At 44.9% G+C, this 18936-nt stretch overlaps 1 protein-coding gene across 24 annotated transcripts in view; it reads left to right on the plus strand.

Moving 5' to 3' along the window:
* The window catches only part of MAP4 (microtubule associated protein 4), a 174622-nt gene that overhangs the window by 141873 nt on the left and 13813 nt on the right, over positions 1-18936 (plus strand). For 10 of the 24 annotated variants that reach the window (XM_066246021.1, XM_066246023.1, XM_066246024.1 and 7 more), the window contains 5 exons: positions 11730-11851; positions 12630-12845; positions 15980-16163; positions 18250-18309; positions 18430-18722. In XM_066246021.1, coding sequence (XP_066102118.1) covers positions 11730-11851; positions 12630-12845; positions 15980-16163; positions 18250-18309; positions 18430-18722 — 875 coding nt within the window. The remainder of the gene's footprint in view (positions 1-11729; positions 11852-12629; positions 12846-15979; positions 16164-18249; positions 18310-18429; positions 18723-18936) is intronic. The other 14 variants (XM_066246022.1, XM_066246026.1, XM_066246032.1 and 11 more) reach the window with 2 other exon arrangements.

The following is an 18936-nucleotide window of genomic DNA, read 5'->3' on the forward strand; positions in this document are numbered from 1 at the left end:
GGAGGACCCGGGTTCGATTCCTGGCCAGGGCACACAGGAGAAGCACCCATTTGCTTCTCCACCCCTCCGCCGCGCCTTCCTCTCTGTCTCTCTCTTCCCCTCCCGCAGCCAAGGCTCCATTGGAGCAGGGATGGCCCGGGCGCTGGGGATGGCTCTGTGGCCTCTGCCTCAGGCGCTAGAGTGGCTCTGGTTGCAACATGGCGACGCCCAGGATGGGCAGAGCATCGCCCCCTGGTGGGCGTGCCGGGTGGATCCCGGTCAGGCGCATGCGGGAGTCTGTCTGACTGTCTCTCCCTGTTTCCAGCTTCAGAAAAAAATAATAATAACAACAACTGCCTGAACAGGCAGTGACACAGTTGGTAGAACATTGGACTAGGACTTGGAGGATGCAGGTTTGAAATCTTGAGGTCACCAGCTTGAGCACAGGTTCATCTGGCTTCAGTGTAGGGTTACTGGCTTGAGCATGGGATCATAGACATGACCCCATGGTTGCTGGCTTGAGGCCAGATGTCGCTGGCTTGAGCAAAGGGTCATTCACTCTGCTGTAGCCTCCTCCCCACCACCCATTTAGACACACAGGAGAAAGCAATTAAAATGAACAACTAAGGAACCACAACGAAGAATTGAAGCTTCTTATCTCTTTCCCTTCCTGCCTGTCTGCCCCTATCTTCCCTCTTTCTGTCTCTCTCGCTAAAATAAATAAATAAAGTAAATGCTATTTTTAAAAAAAAGCAATTAACTGAATGAAAATACAGCATATCATAATTTGTAGAATGCAGCGATAGCAGAGCTCTTAGTGGAATTTATAGCACTAGTACTTATATTAGAAAAAAGAAAAAAAAAAAAAAAAAAAAAAAAAGAAAGGTCAATAATATATAAATTTCCACCCTTAAGAAACTAGAGAAAGAAGAACAAAATAAATCCAAAGCAAGCAGAGGCTCTGGCTGGTTTGCTCAGTAGAGAGACCATTGGCCCAGCGGGTTTGATTCCTGGTCAGGGCACATCAGAGAAGTGACCATTTGCTTCTCTCCCCCTTCCCTCTTCCTTTTCCTCTCTCTTCCCTTCCCGAAGCCAGTGGTTCGATTGGTTTGATTGGTTCAAGCATGGTCCCAGGCACTGAGAATGGCTTGGTTGGTCTGAGCTTGTGAGCTCCTGAGCCTCAGGTACTAAAAATAGCTTGCTTGATTTGACCATCGGAGGAGGTTGCCGGGTGGATTCTGGTAGGGGTACATGTGGGAGTCTGTCTCAGTAACTCTGCTGTCCTCTAAAAAGAAAAAAAAGCAGGCAGAAATCAGTGAAATTGTAAACAAGAAAACAAAATCAATCAAACCAAAAGTTGGATGTGTTGTTTTTTTTTTGTATTTTTCTGAAGGTGGAAACAGGGAGGCAGTCAGACGGACTCCCACATGCACCCAGCCGGGATCCACCAGGGGGCGATGCTCTGCCGCAACCAGAGCCATTCCAGCGCCTGAGGCAGAGGCCACAGAGCCATCCTCAGCACCCGGGCCAACCTTGCTCCAGTGGAGCCTTGGCTGCAGGAGGGGAAGAGAGAGAGAGAGATGAAGGAGAGGGGGAGAAGCAGATGGGCGCCTCTCCTGTGTGCCCTGGCCGGGAATCGAACCCGGGACTCCCACATGCCAGGCTGATGCTCTACCACTGAGCCAACCGGCCAGGGCCCAAAAGTTGGTTCTTTAAAAAAAAAAATACAAGTGGTAAACCTTAAACGAAACTGACAAAAGACAAAATGAGGACAAAACACAAACCACCACATCACCACGTGGTGGTGCAGTGGATAGAGTGTCGGACTGGGATGCGGAAGACCCAGGTTTGAGATCCTGAGGTCGCCAGCTTGAACGCAGGCTCATCTGTTTTGAGCAAAAAGCTCACCAGCTTGGACGCAAGGTTGCTGGCTTGAGCAAAGAGTTACTCGGTCTGCTGAAGGCCCGCGGTCAAGGCACGTATAAGAAAGCAATCAGCCCTGGCCGGTTGGCTCAGTGGTAGAGCGTCGGCCTGGCGTGCAGGAGTCCCGGGTTTGATTCCTGGTAAGGGCACACAGGAGAAACGCCCATCTGCTTCTCCACCCCTCCCCCCTCCTTCCTCTCTGTCTCTCTCTTCCCCTCCTGCAGCCAAGGCTCCATTGGAGCAAAGTTGGCCCGGGCGCTGAGGATGGCTCTGTGGTCTCTGCCTCAGGCGCTAGAATGGCTCTGGTTGCAATAGAGCAACGCCCCAGATGGGCAGGGCATCACCCCCTGGTGAGCGTGCCAGGTGGATCCCGGTCGGGCGTATGCGGTTGTCTGTCTGACTGCCTCCCTGTTTCCAACTTCAGAAGAATACAAAAAAAAAAAGCAATCAATGAAGAACTAAGGTGTCACAATGAAAAATTGATGATTGATGCTTCTCATCTCTCTCTGTTCCTGTCTCTTTCTCTGTCTCTGTAAAACAAACAAACCAAAAACACAAACCACCAATCACAGCAATTGGGGAGATATCAGTCCAGCCCTCAAAATTGTAATAGGGAATACTAGGAGCACCTTTACACTCACAAATTCAGCAACTGAGAAGAAATGGACCAATTTTTTGAAAACCACAAATTACCACAACTCAACCAATATAAAATAGATAATTTGAATAACCATTATGAAATTGAATTTTTTTTTTTTTTGTGACAGAGACAGAAAGAATCAGAGAGAGGGACAGATAGGGACAGACAGGAAGGTAGAGAGATGAGAAGCATCAGTTCTTTGCTGCGGCACCCTAGCTATTCGTTGACTGACCTGTCACATGAGCCCTGACGGGGGTGGGGGGGGCTACAGCAGACTGAGTGAGCTAGTGACTTTGGGCTCAAACCGGTGAGCCTTGCTCAAACCAGATGAGCCCTCGCTCAAGCCGGCACCTCGGGGTCTTGAACCTGGGTCCTCTGTATCCCAGTCCAACTCTCTATCCACTGCGCCACCACCTGGTCAGGCATGAAATTGAATTTTTAATTAAAAAGCTTGATGCTTTCACTGGAGAATTTTACCATATAATTAAGAATAATTAACACTAACTTTGCACATAAAAAAATATCAGAGTAGAGAGTTTTTTTTTTTAAGTGAGAAAGAGACAAGACGGGAAAGAGATGAGAAGCATCAACTTGTAGTTGCATCACGGTTTAGTTGTGCATTGATTGCTTTCTCATATGTGCCTTGACCAGGGAGCTTCAGCCGAGTCAGTGACCCTGCACACAAGCTGGTGAGTCTGCACTCAAGGCAGATGAGTTGGCAACCTGGGTCCTCAGCATGTCAGGTCAATGCTTTATCCACTCTGCCACCAGTGGTCAGGCAGAGGTGGGAATAATTTTTTTTTTTTTTTGTATTTTTCTGAAGTTGGAAATGGGGAGGCAGTCAGACAGACTCCCACATGCACCCAACCGGGATCCACCCGGCATACCCACCAGGCGGCGATGCTCGGTTGCAACCAGAGCCATTCTAGCACCTGAGGCAGAGACCATAGAGCCATCCTCAGTGCCCGGGCCAACTTTGCTCCAATGGAGCCTTGGCTGTGAGATGGGAAGAGAGAGACAGAGAGGAAGGAGAGGGGGAGGGGTGGAGCAGATGGGCTTCTCCTTTGTGCCCTGGCCAGGAATCGAACCCGAGACTCCTGCACGCCAGGCCTACGCTCTACTACTGAGCCATCCGGCCAGGGCCAAGGTGGGAATAATTTATGTGCTCTATATAATCCTGATACCTCAAACAGACAAATACAGCACAAAGCAAACTACAGACCCATATCCCTCATGAACTTGGATGTAAAAATTTTTATCAAAATATTAAATCAGCCTGACCAGGCGGTTGCACAGTGGATAGAGCACTGGACTGGGATGCAGAGGACCCAGGTTCGAGACCCCAAGGTCGCCAGCTTGAGCGTGGGCTTACCTGGTTTGAGCAAAAGCTCACCAGCTTGGCCCTGGCCGGTTGGCTCAGCGGTAGAGCGTCGGCCTAGTGTGCGGAGGACCCGGGTTTGATTCCCGGCCAGGGCACATAGGAGAAGCGCCCATTTGCTTCTCCACCCCTCCGCCGCGCTTTCCTCTCTGTCTCTCTCTTCCCCTCCTGCAGCCAAGGCTCCATTGGAGCAAAGATGGCCCGGGCGCTGGGCATGGCTCTGTGGCCTCTGCCTCAGGCGCTAGAGTGGCTCTGGTCGCAATATGGCGACGCCCAGGATGGGCAGAGCATCGCCCCCTGGGGGGCAGAGCACCGCCCCTGGTGGGCGTGCCGGGTGGATCCCGGTCGGGCGCATGCGGGAGTCTGTCTGACTGTCTCTCCCTGTTTCCAGCTTCAGAAAAATGAAGAAAAAAACAAAAAACAAAAAACAAAAAAAAAAAAAACAAAAAAAAAGCTCACCAGCTTGGACCCAAGGTTGCTGGCTTGAGCAAGGGGTTACTCGGTCTGCTGAAGGCCCGTGGTCAAGGCACATATGAGAAAGCAATCAATGAACAACTAAGGTGTTGCAGTGTGCAACAAAAAACTAATGATTGATGCTTCTCATCTCTCTCCGTTCCTGTCTGTCCCTATCTCTGACTCGCTCTCTGTCTCTGTTAAAAAATATATATAATGGAAACACTGAGGTTGCCAGTTCAAAACCCTGGGCTTGCCTGGTCAAGGCACATATGGGAGTTGATGCTTCCAGCTCCTCCCCCCTTCTCTCTCTCTCTCTCTCTCTCTCTCTCTCTCGCTCTCTCTCTCTCTCGCTCTCTCCCCTCTCTATAATGAATAAATAAAATCTTTAAAAAAATAAAATAGCCTGACCAGGTAGGTGTCGCAGTGGTTAGAGCGTCGGACTGGGATGCGGAAGGACCCAGGTTCGAGACCCCGAGGTCGCCAGCTTGAGCGCGGGCTCATCTGGCTTGAGCAAAGAGCTCACCAGCTTGGACCCAGGGCCCCTGGCTCCAGCAGGGGGTTACTCGGTCTGCTGAAGGCCCACGGTCAAGGCACATGTGAGAAAGCAATCAATGAACAACTAAGAAGTCGCAACGCGCACAACGAGAAACTGATGATTGATGCTTCTCATCTCTCTCCATTCCTGTCTGTCTGTCCCTGTCTATCTCTGCCTCTGTAAAAAAAAAAAAAAAAAAAAAAAAGAAAATTTAGATTACATCAAGCAATATATGAAGGTAGTTAGACATAACAGCCAAATTGAATATTTTCCAGATGTACAAGGCTGCTTCAGTAATCAAAAACCAACCGTTGTAACTCATAATATAAACAATCTAAAGAAAAATCATAAACACAGAAAATGCATTTAACAAAACTCTTGTCCTGGCTGGTTAGCTTGGTTGGTTAGACTCAGCAGTGGTGGGCAAATTCATTAGTCAACATAGCCAAATATCAACAGTAGAACGATTGAAATTTCTTTTGAGAGCCAAATTTTTTAAACTTAAAATATATAGGTAGGTACATTCCTTATCGAGGTAGCGCCTGCATTTGGTATTTTGTGGCAGAGCCACACTCAAGGGGCCAAAGAGCCGCATGTGGCTCGCGAGCCATGGTTTGCCGACCACTGGAGAGCATTGTTCCAAAGCACAAAGTTGCTGGTTCTGTCCTGGTCAGGGCACAGATAGAAACAGACCCATGTTCCTATCTCTGTCTCTCTCCCTTCCTCTCTCATTAAAGTTAATAAATAAACGTCAAAAAAAATAATCCAACCCTCATGCATGATAAAACTCGCATCAAACAAGAGGCAGAATAATAGTGCAAGACAGTGCTTTCACTTGAAGATCGGGAACAAGGCAAAGACGCTTGCTCTAACCATTCTTATTTAACACACTGGAAGTTCTTGTTAGCACAGAAAAACAAGAACAGGAAATAAAAGTGTCTAGGTTAATAATACGCATTCCCAGAGGGAAATAGGGGGCGGGGTACAAAGGGGGTGACATGGGAATGGAAAGAGACTTTGCATGGAGCATGGGGGCACGATACAGGGCGTATAGGGTGTTGAGTGGAACGCTTGAAACCATGTCAACACAGTACATTTAAAAAAAAATTTAAGTGTATAGATTTAGAAAGGAAGAAATAAGTCTGGCTGTATTTTCAGATGACATGATTGATTGCCTATATAGAAAATTCCAAGGAGTCTTCCCAAAAAACTTCTAGAACTACTAAATATATTCAGCAAGGTCATAAGCTACATTATCAGCATGTAAAAATTAATTGCATTTCCATAAAATTACAGTGAACCATTTTACTCAAAATCATTTACATAAATGTTTGTAATAGTCTTGTTCATAATAGCCAAGCTGGAAAACATGTCCTTTTTAGTACAGTGGTCCCCAACCTTTTTTGGGCCATGGACCGGTTTTTTGGGGGTTTTTTTTGTATTTTTCTGAAGCTAGAAACCGGGAGAGACAGACAGACTCCCGCATGTGCCCGATCGGGATCCACCTGGCACGCCCACCAGGGGCGACGCTCTGCCCACCAGGGGGCGATGCTCTGCCAAGACCAGAGCCACTCTAGCGCCCGGGGCAGAGGCCAAGGAGCCATCCCCAGCGCCCGGGCCATCCCTGCTCCAATGGAGCCTTGGCTGCGGTAGGGGAAGAGAGAGACAGAGAGGAAGGAGGGGGGGGTGGAGAAGCAAATGGGTGCTTCTCCTGTGTGCCCTGGCCGGGAATCAAACCCGGGTCCCCCGCACTCCAGGCCAACGCTCCACCGCTGAGCCAACCGGCCAAGGGCCTGGACCGGTTTAATGTCAAAATATTTTCATGGACCGGCCTTTAGGGTGGGACGGATAAATGTATCACGTGACCGAGACAAGCGTCAAAAGTGAGTCTTAGAAGGATGTAACAGGGAATCTGGTCATTTTTTAAAAATAAAACATCGTTCAGACTTAAATATAAATAAAACAAAAATAATGTAAGTTATTTGTTCTTTCTCTGCAGACCTGTACCAAATGACCCACGGACTGGTACCGGTCTGCGGCCTGGGGGTTGGGGACCACTGCTTTAGTAGGTGACTGGTTAAAGTGTGGTAAAGTCATGTCTTGGAATAAATACTACTGTAATAAAAAGGAACTAGGTAGCAATGCCTGCAACACTGATGCATCTCACAGGTATGCTGGGAGAGAGAAGCCAGACATAAAAGGTAGCGCACTGTGATTCCATTTGTCTAATATTCTTTAAATAATATAGAGATGAAGAATAACTACAACAGTAGTTGTCAGAAATTTAGGGGTTAGGAGGTGGGTGGGAGTCTATAAAGGGACCTGTGGTACTGGAACAGTTATGTGTCTTGATCATTTAGTAGTGGTTACATAAAATTGATAAAATTGCTTAGAACTGTAGATATGCACAGGTGCTTGCACACACAGATGAGTTCATGTAAAATGAAAAGTCTGAATAAGCTTTGTTGGTTGTACCAGTATCAGTTTCTTGGATTTGATAATGTACTGTAGTTATGCAGGATATCAGCACTGGGATAGCTGCATGAATGGTACATGGGACCTCTTTGTACATTTTCCTTTTTTCTTTTTAGCAAGAGACAGAGAGAGAGAGGGACAGATAGGGACAGACAGACAGGAAGGAAGAGAGATGAGAAGCATCAATTCTTTTTTTTTTAATTTAATTAATTGTGTTTACATAGATTCTAGTGTCGGCCCGATTGCATCTCCCTCCCCCGTATTCCCCTCAACATCTCCCTTGCCCGCCTCCCCGTAGCTCCCTCCCTCCTTCCCTTCAGGTTTAATTTCGTTCCTCAGTTCTCATTGTTTCTTGGATTCCTCAAATGAGTGAGGTCATATGATGTTTTTCTTTCTCTGCCTGGTTTGTTTCACTTAACATAATAGTTTCCAGGTCCATCCATGTTGTGGCAAAAGGTAATATTTTCTTCTTTTTCATGGCCCCATAGTATTCCATTGTATATATGTACCACAGTTTTTTAATCCACTCATCCACTGATGGACACTTGGGCTGTTTCCAGATCTTTGCTATTGTGAACAATGCTGCTATAAACATGGGGGTGCATTTCTTTGTTTCATTCGGTGATGTGTGTTCTTGGGGTATATTCCTAAAAGTGGGATGGCTGGGTCAAAAGGCAGATCTCATTTTTAATTTTTTTTGAGGAATCTCCATGCTGTTTTTCCACAGTGGCTCCACCTGTCTGCATTCCCACCAGCAGTGCAGGAGGGTTCCCTTTTCTTCACATCATCGCCAGCACCTATCTTGTGTTGTTTTGTTAATGAGCACCATTCTGACTGGTGTGAAGTGGTATCTCATTGTGGTTTTAATTTGCATTTCTCTAATGATTAGTGAGAGAAGCATCAGTTCTTCGTTGCAGCACCTTAGTTGTTTATTGATTGCTCTCATATGGGCCTTGACCCGGGGCTCCAGCCAAGCCAATGACCCCTTGCTCAAGCCAGCAATCTTTGGGCTCAAGCTAGTGACCATGGGGTCATGTCTATGATTGCACACTCAAGCCAGTGACCTCACGCTCAAGCTAGATGAGCCTGCTCTCAAGCCATCAACCTTGGGGTTTTGAATCTGGGTCTTTTGTGTTCCAGGCTGATGCTCTATCCACTGCACCACCGCCTGGTCAGGCTCCTTGTACATTTTCTTGCAACTTCCTGTAAATCTATAATTATTTTAAAACAAAAATTTTTTAATTTTATTTTTTTATATTTTTTTTGAGTGAGAGACAGGAAGGGAGAGAGTTGAGAAGCATCAACTCGGAGTTGTATCACTTGAATTGTTCATTGATTGCTTCTCAGACATGTCTTTATTCAGGGGTGTGAGGGTTGGGGTGGAACTCAAGCCAAGCCCGCAGGCAGCAACCTTTGGGCTCAAGCCACTGACCTTAGGATCATGTTGATGATCCCATGCTCAAGCCAATGACCACACACTCAAGCTAGCAAGCCTGCACATAAGCTGGATGAGCCCACATTCAAGCTGGCAACTTTGGGGTATCAAACCTGGGACCTGAGTGTCCCAGATTGATGCTTTATCCACTGTACCACCACCAGTCAGATTAAAACAAAAAGGTTTTAAAATAAAATCTCCTCCTCTTCTTAATTTTGTGCCCCAACTCCCTTCAAATTAAGTTATCATTGTTTTGTTTCATCATGATTCTTCCAAAGATTTTTAAATGTATGTATAGGTGTATTTGCAATAGGAATGTATTTTTCTCCATTCTTTTGTAGACAGATGGTTTTATGTTATTTATCCTGTTCTGTGCCTTGCTTTATTCTTTCTTTCTTTCTTACACTTAGAGATTATTCATTTTCTATCACTCATGAAAGGGTTTCTTGGTGCTTTACTTTTTCAGATTCAGTGATTACATTGATACAACCAGTTTCTTATTAATGGATGTATGGATTGTGTCACTCCTTTGCTTTTTTTTTTTTTTTTTTTAATTAGGTGAGAGCAGGGGAGGTAGAGAGACAGACACCAGCATGCGCCCTGACCAGGATCTACTTGGCAAGCCCCTTGTGGGGCAATGCTATGCCCATCTGGGGCATTGATTGTTCCATTGCTTGGCAACTGAGCTATTTTTAGCACCTGAGGCAGAAGTCAAGAAGCCATCCTCAGCGCCTGGGGCCAACTCGCTAGAATCAATCGAACCATGTCTGCAGAACAGAGAGAGAGAAAGAAGGGGGAGGAGGAGGGGTGGAAAAACAGATAGTCACTTTTCCTGACTGAGAATCAAACCCAGGACATCCACACACTGGGCCAACACTCTGTCACTGAGCCAACTAGCCAGGCCCTCACTCCTTGGCCTTGTTGGAATTCTGGGTCATTGATAGAATTAGCAGTGCTCTGATGAATATCTGTGATCTTTGCTATTTTGCAGGTGTATGAATATATCTCTAAAATAAATTTCTATTTGGAAAAATGCAAAAAAAAAAATAAAGCCTGACCTGTGGTGGCGCAGTGGATAAAGCATCGATCTGGAAATGCTGAGGTCGCAGGTTTGAAACCCTGGACTTGCCTGGTCAAGGCACATATGGGAGTTGATGCTTCCAGCTCCTCCCCCCTTCTCTCTCTCTCTGTCTCTCTCTCTCTCCTCTCTAAAAATGAATAAATAAAAATTAAAAAATAAAAAATAAAATAAAATAAATTTCTAGAAATTTGATTTCTGGTTTAGAATTTGTCTACACTTTTAATTTTCAGAGATACTGCAAGACTGCCCTGCATATGAGTTGTACCATTTCATGCACTTAACAACAGAATATGTCCTCATATTGTCCTGAACAATTACTTTCAAATTTAACAACTTTAAAAAAAATTTTTTAATTTATTTATTCATTTTTATTGAGTGAAGAAGCGAGAGGGAGAGAGAGAGAGTGATGGAGAGAGACAGGAACACCAATCTGCTCCTGTATGTGCCCAGACCCCAGAGATAGAACTGGCAACCTCTGCACTTCAGGACAATGCTCTACCCGATTGAGCTATCTGGTCAGGCCAAATTTTAGAACTTTTGACAATAGGTTAAAAAATAGCATCTCCGTGTAGTTTTAATTTTCAATTTCCTTAAAGATTAGCTGTTGCCCTGGCCAGATTGCTCAGTGGATAGAGCGTCAGCCTGGCATGTGGGCATCCCAGGTTTGACCTATGGTAGGGCATAGATGAGAAGCAACTATCTGCTTCTTTTCCTCTCCCTTCCCCCTTCTCTCTCTTTTCCCTTCTTGCAGCTGGTGGCTTGATTGGTCCCAGCCTCAGGCGCTGAGGATAGCTTGGTTGATTTAAGCATTGGCCTTAGATGGGGTTGCCAGCAGGATTCTGCCTTATCTATCTCCCTTCCTCTCACTTAAAAAAAAAGATACCTTATTTTCAAAAGAGATTTGTATTTCTATAAACTTCATATTCTTTTGGTCATTTTTCTAGTGGGTTGTTGGCTTTATAGGAGTTATTGATTTATAGGAGTAATTTGTATAATAAATTCTTTATCTTGAAAGTCTAGTTCAGATATTTTTTTCCTATTTATTACTTGCCTTTTGACTTTCGTTATTTTGGCTACATGGAAGGTTTTTCTTTTCTGGTAGTGAAAGTTATCTTTGTGGCTTCTGGATTTTGTGCCATTTAGAAAGGATTTTCCTACACCTAGGTTAAAAATGTAATGGTATTTTAATGCTTTTGGGTATAGCCCTATTGAAATCTGGAGTAACCTCTCCACACTGGTGCTGCTGGGCATAGACTTAGGCAGTAGACTTTATTTCTGGCTCGGGGTTTGATTTCATGGGTCTCCTCGGCCTTGTTGGAAATCTGGGTCACTGCTAGAATTAGATCAAGTTAATCTCACATCCTCCATAAAGTGGTGCTTTACAGGGAAAGGAAGTAAGAGGAGGATATTGGATGATCTTCTGGCACTTATCCCATCTCTCTGCAACCTTTATTCCAAGAGATAAACTCTAGTAGAAGAGGTTTTTGTCCACTGTGTGCTCTGGAGTTAATGGTTGGGTGACAGAACCCCATTGCCTGTCCCAGGAAAGGGAAACCAAACTTGAAGGGCCATTTCCTCCCCTTGATCATTTGTTCAAATCCCACTTAGGTTGCTTCTCCACAGGGACAGGTGCCTGAATCTCTGGAATCTAAAACTCCCCTCCGTCACAATGAGGGGAACTTGGGAGTCTTGTCCACATTGCAGCAGCACAGCCCTGTATTTTTTTTTTCAGGATGAAGTGCTAGTTAGTTGTCTGTCTCTGCTAGGACTTGACGTTTTTGAAATGGTTATGAAAAACATTTGCTTGGCATAACTTCCTCCCTTTAGGAATATCCAAGCCAGAAGAAGGACAACTTACTGTGAGCGTGACCGGAAATGACATCACCGCTCCTCCAAACAAGGAGCTCCCACCAAGCCCAGAGAAGAAAGCAAAGGTAGTTGCCAGAATGGTGGGTTGTACTTTACCGCTGTCATTTTTTTAAAAAGTAGTATCTCAGCTATTATTGTTTGAATTATAAATGAAATTTCTTTTTTCTGAGTTGTTATTATTCCTTTCTCAAGTTTGGATGTGCTTAAAAATAGTTTATATTCCCATTTTACCATAGTGGCCTAATTCAAACCTTAATATCTCTGCCTTTGACCTTGTTATCTTGAATATCTGTAGGAATGTTCCATAGAGTTTATTTCTGCTTCTCAGCAACCGCAAAAGGAATTACAGAATTCTCTTGAAATAGATTCTGAAATCTGCATTTATAAAAGTGAACACAGATTTTTTTTTAAGGTGAATCATTTCAGACATTTATTGGTACTAATTACAAAGTTCAGTTGGCCCAATTTAGTGTGGTCTTAAAACAGGATTCTGATGTCGCCTCATCAAGGTGAGGATAATAGTAACCTAATCACCCGATGGTAACTTTTTCATAGAATTATTACAGCCACCAGAAGTTAGTTAATTGTTTAAATCTCCAGATGTCAAACTGCTGGAATGTGTGACACTGTCATTAAGAAACAGTTCCCAAGATTCTTTTTCTCTATCCTGGTATCTTTCTACTATTTACTGAGCTCAGAAAAAAGGAATGCTAATTTTCAGTTGCATCCCTTCTAATTGTTTATAATTTTGCTTTGAATTGTGTGATTTATATTTTTTTATACATTTTGTTTTTATTTTTGTCTCTGTGTTTGATGTTGGCCTTAAAAAAACACAAAAAACAACAAATCAACTTAAAGCCTTTGGCCACAACTCAACCTGCAAAGACTTCAACATCGAAGGCCAAAACACAGCCCACTTCTGTCCCTAAGCAGCTGGCTCCCACCGCCTTTGGTGGGTCGACTAAAAAACCCATGAGCCTTGCTTCAGGCTCAGCACCAGCCACCCCACCCAAACGCCCTGCTGCTGCCACTGCCAGGCCTTCCATGTCACCTTCCAAAGACCTGAAGCCCAAGGTAAGGAGTCACGGAAGCACTGTGCAGGGCAAGGTTTTCCCCGAGTGGCACACAGGCTCTTGTTGCCACCAGACAGTGGAAGCAGGCAGGTGGGGCTGGGGAAAGGCTGGGGAAGGCGACTTGACAGTCAGTTTGGGGCCCATGATGCAGGTGTATCACTGGAAGGCCGTTTATGCTTTTTGCCTTTTCTGTCCCTGGTTGGAGTTAATGTTACATCTACTTTGTTTTCTCCCTCCGAGCTCTCTACTTCTCGCCTATTTAAGCACTCACTAACCAGTTTCCCCTTCTCCACGTACTGATCAGATACTCATTTTTGCTATAATTCCCACATCAAATGCCCAGTCAGATTTTTCCTTTGTCTTTGTCTTTAACCGTGCTGTGGAAGTACATGTGACCCAAGACTTCTGTGATAAGCTCTTCCAGCTCATCTCAGCCGGTCCTGGCATCCTGTGATAACTTAACTTTACTTTTGGCATTAGGCCACCTCTCACTGGGCTTTTCTGAAGTTTTTCAGTTTTCCAAGTTGCCCACACAGTAGTGTCCAGGAAATGGTCAATTTGGAACAGCATTAGCTTCACAGGGTTATTGTAGGAGGAGAAGGCAGGTGAAGTCTGTGTGCCTTAGCATCTCATTTTATTTGAGAAGGGCCTTTATGTCAGCCTGATGTCTTTATTTTTTCATAATTTTATTTAGAAAATTAAATTTAATGGGGTGACATTGATCAGTAAGAGTACATAGGATTCAGAGAAACATCTCTAGACCATTTGAACTGTTGATTATGTTGTATACCCATCATCCAAAGTCAAATAATTTCCTGTCACCGTATATTTGTCCCTGTTGACTCCCTTCAGCCAACTCCCGATGTGTTCTTTAAGTTTATTTTGGAAAATAGTTTTCAAAACTGGTAGAATGTAGGAATTATAATCTAGGTTGAAATCCTGGCCAAGAAACTTAAGAAATTTTACTATAGCCTCAGAACGGTAAAATCTTTTAAAGCTTTTTGAGCCTCTTTTATCCAGTTTACTGCTTTTCTTGATTTTTAGAAAACAATTTCTAAGGATAGGAAGATAGAGGGAAATTGATTAGAGTCACTTATTTAGCACATATCCCAGGGGAGACAGAGCATGGTTTAGGGAGTATCTAGTGAAATTGCACTTATATAATAAAAATAAAGATGAAGTATACTTTACTGGTTTATTTATATACATTAATGCCTTGAATTCTCTCTCTCAGCAACTCAGGATGCAGATACCAGTAACTTCATTTTATAGCTCAGTTGTTTAACCTTCCTAAAGTCTGGTGCTAGTAAGTGGCAGAGGCAGTATTTGAACTTGGGACCAATGCCAATCAATGTTGATGCTCAGGGCCCCAGTCAACACTTTTCTTTCATGTTTTTTTGCCATCCAGCTTTTAAGCAGCATTCAAGTTACAGCTGACCTGAAGAGGTGACCTGCGTGACAATTATTACTGTTCTTTGCCTTTTAGATAAGAAACAGATGGAAACATTCTGAGAGATTGATAAAAACTAAAATCTAATAAAATTTATTTTTATCTTTTGATCTTTATTTTGGTAGAAAGATTTATAGAAGCAAACAAAGGGAAGAAAACATATTCCAAAATAAGTAGATCTGTGAATTTGGCAAAGTAGAAGATATGAATTGAGAAACAAAGGAACTCCCCTTAGGAAGGCAGGCTGGCTCTGCAGTTTGCTGAGGCCAAGTCCCTGGAGTGTAAAGAATGTCAGATCCTTTAGAGAGTTCTGTCTCTATATTACCTATTTTCTAACTTCTTGTATCATTATTTTTGTTACTAGCAAAATATTAAGATCCTACTAGATTATTGGGAATTGTAGGCATTGTATGGAGAATTTGAAGGAGACCTCGGGGAGCATCTGGTTTGTCCCCCAATTCTAGAGCAAACAGAGAGGGGAGTCCCTCTGTATAGACTCCTGCGATGTATTCCAGACAGAGCTGGTAACTGAACCAGTTCTTCTGATTCTCCCCTTAAGTTTCTTCATATCATACTTAGAGACTTCATTTGTAGAAATGGACATTACCCAGCATTTGTAGTGTTAGATTTTATTTAGCTGTAAGCCTTGAATTTCTGCACATCTCTACTGATTTTTCATTTATACTATCTCCTCTGTGTCTCTGCCAACATACAACCCTCTGAGTGGGCATTTCTCTTAGAGCTAAAGATCTGGATCTGCTGTGTCTGTGGTTTGGCTTACTCTCTTGAATAATATAGTATGTTTGCTTATCAAAGAGTGTGTTCATCCCCTGTTCCTATAGAAACTAGGCTAAAATGATTCCTTTGCTTCCTTGCTAGTGACAGCATGCCCAGGCTCTGTGGAGTGACCCAAATGCATCTGTACTTGAGAGACTCCTCTGCTTTCAGTTTATAGCTGTGACATCTGTGCTTCCCTTTTCCTCTATTAGTCAGGCCTGTGCCTTCTTCTTGCCCCTTCTCATTGCCGGGGGGCATTCAGAGACTTCTTATCCTCCAATCACTAACATCACATTATCAAAGATGCCTTAGAGATCCTCTGTTCCAGTGTGCTTTATCCAGATGAGGAACGAAAGCCCAGAGAAGCTCAGTGATTTGTCCAAGAGCACCCTGTGAGTTGGGGGCCAGACTGGGGCTGGAGCTCAGGCACTGACCTGACTGGGTCAGTGTTCTCGTCTGCAGCCCTAGTCTGCTCAGCACCCACTGGGTGGGTGTAAACCAGAAGAATAGCTGAATTTGACACCATGTTTCATTTTTGTTCTGTTTATGTATTTCTTCATCTTTGGTCAAGTATTTAATATATTAAATCCATCACTATTTAGTGTAGTCTACTGAGACACGTGGGGTGAGGTGGACATTTCAGGGCCATTCATTCTCATTAGTTCAGGTTGGCTTGAGGTCGTTTCGTTCTACTTTTCCTGACCCCAGATCACACACTACCCTACAGGGCCAGTTTCTCACATTCTCTGGAAGTCTTTGATCCTAGGACCGTATGTCTTTTCCTGTCAGTAGCTGCCAGACTCACAGTGCCCGTTTTCTGGTGTGTGCGTCTGTGGAAGCATCCTTTCACATGACCTCCTGGGGCTGTTTCTGATCTGCAACTCTTATTCCCCATTTCCTGTCACCAGCCTGCTGCAGAGGCAAAGATTCCTGAGAAGAAGGCCACACCATCCAAGCCAGCCTCTGCCCTGGCCTTCAGGTCTGGCCCCAAGAGCACCCAGACTATTTCAAAAGCCACAGCAGCTGCCTCTGTTGCCTCAGCTGGGCCGAGCAGTAGGAGCACCCCCATGCCCCTGCCCAAGAGGCCTGTTGGTGAGTATTGTCACTCTTCTCTCCCTTGTGCCCCAGCCATAGCTCCAGCCAGTATCACAAAGAGCTGTGCACATCTACTTGTGCATCAGTCCTTCCTGGGTGTGTTGGAAAGGGGCAGACTTGCCTCCAAGTGAGGTCAGCAGGTAGATATATTCAGAAAAACCATGAATGAACTTCCATGAATCCCTAGGTAGAAATTACTATTCCTTTTTCTTTCTTTCTTTCTTTTTTTTTATAGAGACAGAGAGTCAGAGGGATAGACAGGGACAGACAGAAACAGAGAAATGAGAAGCATCAATCATTAGTTTTTTGTTGCGCATTGCGACACCTTAGTTGTTCATTGATTGCTTTCTCATATGTGCCTTGACTGTGGGGCTACAGCAGACCCAGTAACCCCTTGCTCGAGTCAACGACCTTGGATCCAAGCTGGTGAGCTTTGCTCAAACGAGATGAGCCCGCACTCAAGCTGTTGACCTTGGGGTCTCAAACCTGAGTCCTTGGCATCCCAGTCCAACGCTCTATCCATTGCGCTACTGCCTGGTCAGGCTACTATTCCTTTTTTTTATTTTTTTTTATAAATAAATTTTTATTTTAATGGGGTGACATCAAATCAGGGTACATACATTCAAAGAAAACATTTCCAGGTTATCTTGTCATTTAGTTCTGTTGCATACCCATCACCCTACTATTCCTTTTTTTAATGTCTCCAAAGCACCTAGCACATTGTAGTTACAGACTTACATGATAATAAAAAGTAGACCATCCAGTTCCATAAGTGTGTATATATTTTTTTCAGTCTTTTTTTTTTTCCCGGGGGGCGGGGGGATAGGGACAGACAGACAGGAACGGAGAGAGATGAGAAGCATCAATCATCAGGTTTTTGTTGCAGCACCTTAGTTCATTGATTGCTTCCTCATATGTATCTTGACTGTGGGCCTTCAGCAGACTGAGTAACCCCTTGCTTGAGCTAGCAACCTTGGGCTCAAGCTAGTGAGCCTTGTTCAAACCAGATGAGCCCACGCTCAAGCTGGCAATCTCGCGGTCTCGAACCTGGGTCCTCCACATCACAGTCCAACGCTCTATCCACTGCGCCACCACCTGGTCAGACTCCATACATGTGTATTGATCACCCATTTCTAAGGCCACTTGGAAGGTATTGTAAAGATACAGTGCCTGGCCTTGTGCACTGCATACAACGTGATTTCATTTATTTATTTATTTATTTATTTACAGAGACAGAGAGCAAGTCAGAGATAGGGACAGATAGATAGGAACGGAGAGAGATGAGAAGCATCAATCATCAGTTTTTTGTTGTTGTACTTTAGTTGTTTATTGATTGCTTTCTCATATATGCCTTGACCGTGGGGCTACAGCAGACCGAGTAACCCCTTGCTTAAGCCAGCAACCTTGGGTCAAAGTTGGTGAGCTTTGCTCAAACCAGATGAGCCCACGCTCAAGCTGGCAACCTCAGGGTCTCGATCCTGGATCCTCTGCATCCCAGTTCGACGCTCTATCTACTGTGCCACTGCCAGGTCAGGCAGCATGGAGTTTTTTAAGAGAGAGATGAGAAATGTCATCTCTTAGTTGCATCACATTAGTTGTTCATTGATTGCTTTCTCATACATTCCTTGGTCGGGGGGCTCCAATGAAAGCAGTGACCTTTGGGCTCAAGCCAGCAACCATGGAGTTCTGTCTATGATCCAAGGCTCAACTGGTGAGCCTGTGCTCAAACTGGATGAGACTAGGGCAGGGGTCCCCAAACTTTTTACACAGGGGGCCAGTTCACTGTCCCTCAGACCGTTGGAGGGCCACCACATACAGTGTTCCTCTCACTGACCACCAATGAAAGAGGTGCCCCTTTCGGAAGTGCGGCAGGGGACCAGATAAATGGCCTCAGGGGCCGCAGTTTGGGGACGCCTGGACTAGGGCATGGTTTTGACATGGTTGCCTAACGTACTACTTTATCCCCAAAGACAGCACAGTCCCTGGCTCAGAAGGAACATTCAGTAATTATTAAATAAATGAGTGAATCTCAGTAATAGGTCAGTTTATTAAACATTATATTAAGAAGCATATGTTTGTATAGGCATCAAGACTGAGGGAAAACCTACAGATGTAAAGAAGACGGTTGTGAAGTCTGCATCAGGTAATACCACATCCCCCACTTTGTGGAACCCTAACTTGAACCCCTACCTCTTCGTGGCTTTAAGGTTCCCATTTGCTTTCTTTTCCTGAATGCTGTTGTCTCTCACCCCTGCCTTTGCAGGTGACTTGAGTCGCTCAAAGAGCACCTCCAGCAGTACCGTGAAGAAAAACTCCACTGTCCCTGGGACAACCCCCCCAGCAGGTGTGGCTCCCAGTCGAGTCAAGACCACACCCACGCCTCCCCGGCCCTCCGGGAATCCTGCCATGGACAAGAAGCCCACGTCGGTCAGGCCCAGCTCCTCTGCCCCCAGGCTGAACCGCCCAGCTACCAACCCTTCTGGCCCTGATCTGAAGAATGTTCGTGCCAAGGTTGGCTCCACGGAAAACATTAAGCATCAGCCTGGAGGAGGCCGGGTAGGTCCAGGGAGCTTAGGGCCCTCGGCATGCTGGCCTCTGCTGCTTTCCCTGCCACCTCCACCCACTGTTGCTGAAGCATGTCCTCACAGCAACCCCGGGCACACCAGACAGGAACAGTTAGGATGGGGACTTGGTGTCAGGAAGTGTCAGCCTGAGCTCTGTGCCCGGCAGCTAGAAGGGATGGGCCAAGTTCTGGGCCTTCTCTTTTCAT

The sequence above is a fragment of the Saccopteryx bilineata genome, chromosome 10 (assembly GCF_036850765.1).
Source record: "Saccopteryx bilineata isolate mSacBil1 chromosome 10, mSacBil1_pri_phased_curated, whole genome shotgun sequence".
Lineage (NCBI taxonomy): Eukaryota > Metazoa > Chordata > Mammalia > Chiroptera > Emballonuridae > Saccopteryx > Saccopteryx bilineata.